Source organism: Acyrthosiphon pisum, chromosome A2 (assembly GCF_005508785.2).
Source record: "Acyrthosiphon pisum isolate AL4f chromosome A2, pea_aphid_22Mar2018_4r6ur, whole genome shotgun sequence".
In the NCBI taxonomy this organism is placed as follows: Eukaryota; Metazoa; Arthropoda; class Insecta; order Hemiptera; family Aphididae; genus Acyrthosiphon; species Acyrthosiphon pisum.
The window spans coordinates 96,573,677-96,583,379 of record NC_042495.1 but is presented as its reverse complement, the minus strand read 5'-3'; the positions used below and the strand labels follow the sequence as shown (position 1 = coordinate 96,583,379).

At 27.7% G+C, this 9,703-nt stretch overlaps 1 protein-coding gene across 1 annotated transcript in view; it reads right to left on the bottom strand.

Annotated features, from left to right (window-relative positions):
- The window catches only part of LOC100571134, a 60,769-nt gene extending 54,733 nt beyond the window's left edge, over window positions 1–6,036 (bottom strand). Inside the window, exon 1 of the mRNA XM_003243848.4 lies at window positions 5,888–6,036. Coding sequence (XP_003243896.2) covers window positions 5,888–5,974 — 87 coding nt within the window. The 5' untranslated portion in view covers window positions 5,975–6,036. The remainder of the gene's footprint in view (window positions 1–5,887) is intronic.
- Window positions 6,037–9,703: the final 3,667 nt, after the last annotated feature.

Sequence of the window (9,703 nt, the reverse complement as noted above, 5' to 3'; positions counted from 1 at the left end):
ATTTTTTGATTTTTACTTCTCCAAAAATTGAAATATGAAAATTTTTAAATATTATTTTTACTATGATATTTTTAGGAATTTAGGGGATAATATCAACAATATAGGAAAGTCGATTTTAAGTAGACTTGACGACAAATTAAAATCTGTTTTCAAAATATTTATTGCCTCTTTAGATCAATTGGTATGTTTGGAAAAAAACACGTCTAAAATACTATGTAACGCCTGTGTTAGACAAAAACAGAAAATCACGGTATCGAATCCCCAGCTTAATATAAGTTTCTCAAAACTTTTACTGATCACATAAACGTAATAACTTTGAAACTAAATACCTTATAATCTTATAACTAAGGTATATCAATCAAAATAAATAAAAGATTAAATGATCATCAGTTCAGTGTTTAAGAATTAAGGTAAAAGTGTAATATTTATCGAAATATAATCTATCAGGTACTGGCAAAAACTTGCTCAGAAAACGAGAACAATTTAAAAGCCCTGATTAAAAATACTGAATATAATAAATTTCAAGAATTTTAAACTAAAATTCAATCAAATAATACTCCGCACGTAAAATTGTTTGTATACCTACTTGTAATTATTTACACTCATAAATATTTTTTGATGAATATAATACTATAGTCTTTCCAAATTAATTTTAAATCCTATACTCATAAAAATTAAAATACTCTTGTGAAGGAGATTGAGAGCGGTGATTCGTTGCTTTGTCTAACACGCGAAACATGGGGATTTAGAAGTGTTCTATTTTCAACGTATCAATTGACCTATAATAAGTGTGTAACGAACCGATAAAAATTCTGAAAGCAGATTTTTCATACTTATTATATTCTAAAAATTGAATTCTGGCCATTTTTTTAATTTCTACATTTTTAATATAACTTTTTTAGGATTTGGGCCGATTAAATCAAAAATGTGGACAATTCTATCTCAAGTATAAACTCAACGATGTATTAAAACAATAAAATCTGTATTCATACATATTATTCCTTCACTAGATCAATTGGTACTTGCGTTGGAAAAGAACTGGTCATCTACCTAAATTCCTATTATACCCGTATGTTAGACAAAAACATGAAAACATAACTTTCAACCCTCTTACGTAAAACAATAAATCATAAATCTTATTTTAAAAAAATATTTGGAAATAATATTTTTGTCATCTTAAATACTCTATTTTCAGTTATTAAATTCTTCAAATATTTTGATTTCGGTTGTCAATAAATTTTACTAAAATTAAAAACATAGGTATATAATATAAAATATTCATTGTAAAAGGATGATAGTATAATATTTTCACAATAACCCTATCACAATGTTGTTAAGTCCATAAATATATGTATATATATATATTCAAATTATTTACTTCTTTTATCGATTCCTCAAAATATTTTTGAATAAGTACTAATTTATTCCAACCCTATTCTAAATAAATGAAAAATACATTATTGTACATTGTACAGTATTATATTTTTTTTATATAAGATTTTTAGATTTGTACTTTAATTTAAATTGAATTTGGTGAAGTATGTTAAAATATAGAAACGTATTTATTTTAATAGAAAATGTATTAATTATACTTATCTATATAGGTAACGTGTAGGCAAATTAATTATTCATTAAATGCATTGTTTAAAATTACAAAGCATTAAAAACTTATAATTATATTAAATAAAAAGTAATCTATGTATTTTTTTACACTTTGGACAGTATTTTATTTTTTTTTATATATTTTGTATTTTATAAAAGTGAACTGATTGTAAAATAATAGTAAATTAGTTTTTTAAACTTTTATAAAAGATAAATAATTTATGAGGGATAAGATAATAAAAGATAAGTAATTTAATAACATAGAAAATTATTCAAATATTTTGATATTTTTACTCGTAATATGTTTTAAATGGAATTCATTGTTCTGAATTAATTATTATTATTTAAAAACAAAATGCAAGTTTCATCACATTTTGTGTTTTTTCCTACATTAATTCGTTTCTCATCATGTTTTCAAAATCGTATACTATAGGTATTACATTTTATAAGCTAAAACTTATTTATAACATTTTCTCCAAAAGTATGGACCGTATTTTGTAATAATGCGGATACAGAAACTAAAAATAATGGGTTTGAAAGAGTAATAAATGAGTACATTTTTAGCAATGGGATGTTGAGGGGTGGATTGTGAATATATTAACATTTAGTTTTATGTAATGGCATAATTATACTCAATTTATTTTTAGTATTCACATTTTCAAAGTAAAACAGATTCAGTGGGATCTAATAGAAAATCGTATTTTTTGTCTTAAAATAAAACAAAAAAATTTCAATCACGTAGGTAGGTAAACATCCTCAGATGCGTGTTAACTTTATTGTAAATAGTGCACAATAAAATACTAATGCAGTAGCAGAAGATCGTAATAATAAATATTTAAGTTTTATAAAATAGTATGAACCTTTATAGTATAACTAATATAGGATATGACATGTTATACGATGTTAAACAGTTTTGAATTTAAATTTTAAATGTCTAATACTTATTATAATATATTGTGTTGTAAATAATTACTATATATAGAGACTACTGCAGTTGATACCTAGGTACTTGATAGAATACAAATTATTGGGTGCTGATTCGGTATTGTGATTATTTTATTTTATTTTGATAGCTAGATTGAATCAAAAATATTATAATATATTATATATGGTATTTAGCTATTAATATTCTATTACAAGAGTTTCTGTTACAGACCGATAGAAAATATAAAACTAAGTCAAAGTCTAGTCTAAATTATAATTTTAAGAGTGTTATATACACATCAAAATGGACTTCATATTCGTAAAAATTATAAAATTATAAATTGTAAATTTTTAGTAGGTACTGTTCACTGTATAAATATATTTACAGTGTGATCATTTTTTCATAATATTATAACAATACATTTCTCGTCAGGATTATGTTGGATTGTATCGGGATATTGTTGACAAGCTCGTTATACACTTATACATATATGTGCAGTTAAGCTTGTATTTTTAAAAATACAAACACCTATTTTGAACAACCATATTTTTAAGAGTTTGGCTGAACGAATCTAATTAAAAATTTAATTATAAAATATAAATACGTGATTGTACATATAAAAATTTGTTGATAACAGATTTAACATGATATCTATAATATATATTAATATCTATAAAAAAAAAACTATATTTTGAATTTTTTTTTTAGTAATATTTATTATTCAATAGTATTTTTGTCATCCAAAATATTATAAATATTTAATACTGTTATAAGTATAATAATATTTAGAACAATATCTAAAAATAATACGTGTTAATGATAAAATTTAACGTAGCGCTAATTTAGTGAATTTTGATTGTAGAGCAGAATTTTACGAAAAATAATAATGATCTTAAAAAAAAAAACTAGACAATTAAATCATCGAAAATAAATATTAGTAAAAATAGAAGTTAGAGATGTTCGTATAAAATAATATTTCTTATAATATATATAATATAGACTTCTAGTTATTCTTAAAAAAAAACCACGATTCGGGCGATTCGATTCAACGTTATAGGCAGGTACTTGATAAACTTTGTAACCTTGTAAGTAAGATAAATAAAGTTTGTGATAGCCTATGATTGCATCGATATGATCAACATTCGTCAAACTCGGCTAAATTGCATCGAAGTTATTCGTATACAGACTTTCAAAGAAAAATATTAATACAAATAGATTGTCTTAAAAAATAGATTCATTCATACCAACTCGATCTGATTAAAACACCAGTTGATCAGACTACGGTAAGTAAATCTAGGGTAGTTTTGTGAATACCTAAATATTACGCATTCGAAAATTACTTATTATCTAGTTTAGTATTGAATAATAATTACAAAATAAAACTATAAATGATAACTTTGAAATTTGTTTAACACATGAGTTTAACACATGAGCTTTTTATTAATTTCATTCAATTTTTATACACGCTAATAACATTCTACACCAGTGTGAACAATGATCAATAAAGTGTACATTTTTTTCTTCTGTTTATCTTAAAATAAACCTTGATTTATATTCCTAAATCTAAATGTATTACGTCTTATATAACGTGATCGCATTGCATACAAGACACAAGACGTATTTTACAACGCTATTATTTTTAGTTTGCCTTTTTCGTCATATTAATATTTTAGATATTTAGTGTTTAATGCTATTTGAGTAGGGTATTACGTAGCATTATTAGCTAATGAGAAACGTCTTAAGTTTATAACGTGTGGACCTATTTAGTATTTTTGTAGTAGATACCAATTATTATTCAGTACTTACTTACTTAAAAGTTATATCATACAATGATTTATCCTACCCGTGTTTTATTAAATGTAGGCCATTGGAAAATATATCAAAATGTTAATGTTTTTAAAAAAATATTATTCATACGATTTGTATTACGGCCAAGAGTAATACAAGCATTTTTTTTTTTAATTTTAGTTTCAAATCCTGTAAGTATACGTAAATCTTAAATTATGTAAGAGAAATACATTTTAAACTAATATTGCATATTTAACCTTTTGGTGTAAAAACATGAAATATCTTTACCGAGAAACTGTAATAAATATTTATGCAAAATATTTATGTAAAACCATAGTGTAGTTTTATAAAAAAATATATATATTTGTATTAAAAAGTTTATTACCTATTCATTTTTATAACTGCTTTGTTTATTCACCAACTATTGTTGATGAAATAAAATAAAAACTGTATTTTTATAAAGATTACTAAGGAATAAAGTAGAAGTTTAAAAAGAAAACTTAAAATGTAAATATTTTTTCTAAACATAACTTATCAACCTTTCTAAAGTAAACTTAAACATAAGACAATCTGATGTTTTGGTTTATTTTTATTCAAATAACTTCATTATCTTAATTAATTGACAAATTAATCGAATCTATTTAGATAATCGTTTAAATAAATTATTATAAAATTAAAGAAAAGAAATTATTTTTCATTTAGTACCTATATTTGTATATTATGTATTTATGTATGTATCTGATTCTACTAATTCGTATTTAAATCTTAAATATCACCGTTAATTTTTGAACATGAAACCTATGGGGCTTACTGCATCTCATTGAAACTTTGAATGTTTAAAGTATTTTAATAGACTTTTGGTTTAAAATCAAATAATAAGGATATTTTAATTATTCACTAATAATTGGTGAGTAATAAAATAATGAAAAATTTAAATTATTTATAATAATATTATTTTTTCATTTACAATTTGAATTTTTCTAGCTGTGGTAAGGTTTTTTGTCCGTTCAATTCCGTATTGTAAACGAACATACGAGCTAATCAGTCAAACGGATGTATAATTATATAAATTCACGATCGAGGATCTCGATCAAAGTAAATTATCGGATATTACACATGGGTGTACGATCAAATAAAATAAAACTATTAATTGGGCACGATTTTAACACGATATACGTCGATGATTTGTATTATTACACCTATATAATATAAGTAAATATATAAAATACAACATATTATTATAACATTGTTATGATGTGCAACAGCTGTTGCACATCATAGCAATCGTCCCGTTTGTTTTGGAAAATAATTATATAACATCACGAGGTTGACAGAAGAGATAGATAGAGAGAGAGAGAGCAGTGGCGGATCCAGGACTTAATTTTGGGAGGGGCATGAGGGGGGGCAAAATTACAAAAAGTTGCTACAAAGTGGCTACAAAATTGGCTAAACACAGTGTAAAATAAAGGAAAACTACGGTGTTGGGGGGGAGGCGAAATGCTCCTTTGTCCCCCCCCTGGATCCGCCACTGAGAGAGAGAGAGTGAGAGTGACAGACATGCCGAACACTTACGATTTTCGTGTTGAGATTCCGGAGCTGAGATTCGGCGTATCGGAAATCGCGTTTGGTCTTTCGGTGATCCGCGGGCTTCGCGTCCATGTCGACAGCCGTACGTCGTACCACTGCGGACGCCGTAATACTGCCGCGAATGTGTCGTACGCGTCGCCGAGAAAGGTTTCACGAGGAAGAGGGTACCCTAGTGGGTAGGGGGTAGTTTTTGGGGGGAGGCGGAGGGCGACACGACGTCAGCGACGACGGGAAGCGCGCGCCTGTGTTGTTATGACGGCGGTGCCGCCAGACTTGCGCGATGACCGCTCGACTCGGAAGTTTTTTGGATCTCGTCGAAAATTGCTCGCGTTGTCCTGTCGGCAGACTCGCCGAGATGTCCAACACCTGCAGAACCCATTACGACTGCGACGTCATAAAATATTTACATATTATATCCACCTATATATATATTACCTAATAATATTGTGAACCGAGTGAACCTCTGCACCGAAGATCGGTTAGACCTACCTGTCCTGATGCGCTGAAGTAACCAGGGCTTGGAACCATTTTCAAAACCGATTTCAGAAACCGTTATAAACCGTTTTAAAACCGAAACCGTAATCAAAAACGAAACCGAAAAAAATTGGGTACCGGTATTAAAGTCAAAACCGAAACCGGAAAAAATTGGATATCGGTATTAAATTCAAAATCGAAACCGTAAGAAATTGGAAACCGGTATTAAATTCAAAACCGAAATCTGAAAAAATTGGAAACCGTTATTTTTTTTTAACTGACGTGTTTTTAAATACGTAAATTCCATTAATACGCATAATTAATAATCATAATAAAATTGAGATCATAATTAATTTTGTTGATAAACATTTCGTTATTCGCAAAATTATTAGTAAATGTTGCTTTATAAATAGTAATGACATAAGTTTAAGTTACTAATAAATACTATATAATATATGTCATATTATGACAATTGACAATACGGAACAAAGAATGATAATTGTATAGACGACATAGCCCCTGAAAATACTTTAGAAACCGGTATACAAAACCGAAACTAAAACCGAAATTTCTTAATACCGGTATTGTTAAGTTGAAACCGAAATCGTAAAATTTCAAAACCGGTAAACAAAATCGAAACCGAAACCGAAATTATTTCAATCGGTTTCATGCCCTGGAAGTAACCATGGAATTTCGAACCCTTATCACTTATCAGTGGAGGTGATATTGTTATCTTAGGATGATCTTCTCATTCCTCTCTGTAATATATTTCTGCAATCTTTTTTGTGCTCTCTCCTGGCAAATACAAAACTATGAAAATATTAACGAAGGTTGCAGGCGGTATCTATCGTTGAATGGTGTAAACAAATTATATCCCTGCGGCCCAGCTACGGTCAAGTTGCATTTTAAATTTTAGAATGTTATTTTATTTACTTGATTACGCTCAGAAACATGACCACATAATATGCATAAATTTATGTTATAATATTACTTCGTATAATGCGCTCAAGTATAACATTGCAATTTCGAACCCTTAGGTATACCGCTGAGCCACGGAGGTGATGTTATCGTAGGATACTCTTCTTATCCCTCTCCACGATATTTCTGCAATCAGTTTTGGTGTCCTCTCGGTGAAAATAAAACTAAGAAAATATTAATTCAGCGTATCGTTGAGCCGTATGGAGAAAGCCCAGCTACGGTCAAGTTGCGTTTTACATTTAGAATGTTATATTATTTACTCAATTACAATTACACCCAGCAACATGACCACAGACGTGCATATAGATTTATGTTAATACGGTTTTTGAAATAATGAGTTTTTATTGAAGCAGTTAAATTAATATCACCTTGACGTGGTATAATGTATTTAGTAATAATATATTACGCAATAACCAGTGTCGCCGTGGGTTTAATCAATAAAATATATATATATATTATAAATTATAGGTAATGCATATAAAACCCGGAAAACAATAATACGAACTCATATTACTGTTTTAAAATAATTTATTGAACAAAACACATCATTGTGAAATAATTACATTGTATAATCACTCGTCACTCCACTCAAAATAATAAATTAACGAAGACGAAATATTATGTCGTAATAACGAATGGTTGGTAAAATGGCCAATAGGTATACCTACCGAAAGTGGTTTTTACACTCGATCTTATTGTAATAATAATTATTAATTCGTTACTAGTGTATAATTATATTAACTATAGAAGTATAGGATTATAATTACCTATACGCGTCGATTTGCTCGTAGCCAGAATTTATTTTTAGAGGGATGTCTTAATTGTATAGGTACGTTCATGAAGTTGGCAGCCACCCGAAATACTTGCAAATTTCAAAAAGGGGCTTTCAAATACTTGCTAATCATTAGCTTTCACTTAATACCGATTTCGAAGTTCTAGATAAAAATGGGTGGGCTACTTGAAGTTGGCCCAACTTTTAAATTTTTGGTTTCACGGTGAATCTTTGAACTTGCAAATTCTAAAAATAGCCTTTCAAATACTTGCAAACGACTTGAAAAATAATGACATAGATTTTTTTTTAAAAATGTTGTACTTCACGAATGTTAATTTTATATTTAAGTATCACTTGGCGGGGTTCATTCACACTGTTATAGTAATTAATCTTAATAATAACAATATCAAATATTATAAAAAAGAACCATAAAATGACAACAAATTGTTTATAATAATTTATAGCCTATAGGTATCTGAATGATGATAAATTATAGGGTGTAACAGATATAGATCATAGAAAAAATAAAAATTGATATTTGTAACACGTAAGACAAAAATTTACCCCAAGTTAGAGGGTATCCACACTGGCGGGCCTCCCTCCTCAAGCCATTCATGTTATGTACCATCAAGTTTTTTTTTGCTATCAAATTTACTTATTATTGTATATAAATAAAAAGACAAAAATTATTTAAACAATTATATAGAAAATAGATAATTTATGATTTAATTATATCTGAAATTTCCCAAAAAGAATTGTTCGAAAAAAGTTATTGTTTCAAATGAATTTACACTAAGAAAAAAATTGTAAAAATAAACTATAGCTACTTGACTTAAATAAACATATTTTTTACAGTCAACATTTTTCTAAAAAAAATTATATACAACTTGTAATGCAAGCGTCTATAAATTATGCATAAAGAAAACATGTTTAACTATTGATTAGAACAAAAGTTATTTCATTTGTCACATCATTCTGTTACACTTTGTATATTAAATATATTTTTTGCACACAAACGGCTAATGTGGTTACAACTCCAAAAACACCCATCTCTTCGTCAGTGCGTCGTAAAAACTATAAACTATACTTAACTAAAATAAACGTTTTTACCATCAACATTTTTCTAAAAAAAATTGTATACAGTATCTTCTTGTACCGCAAGCGTCTATAAATTATGCATACAGAAAAAAATGTTTAACTATTGATTAGAACAAAATTTATTTAATTTGTCAGATCATTCACTTTGTTGCACTTTGTATATTAAATATATTTTTTGCACACAAACGGCTAATGTGGTTACTGGTTATACAACTTCCAAAACACCCATCTGAGTGGCTACGTCATTGTCCGTTAGTACGTCGTATGACAATTACTTTATGAGTTATGGTGTACCTATACTTTTTCGCGCATTTTACGGATACTCGTTTTCTGTTAAGTTTTGAATTGTGAATACCTACTACAAATACGACTGTATTATTTAATTGATTTTACATAGGTACCTACTTGTTTTTTAATATTTATCTTTAACAATAAATTGAAACTATAATAGTAGTTTCAAATAAATTCTTCGACATTTT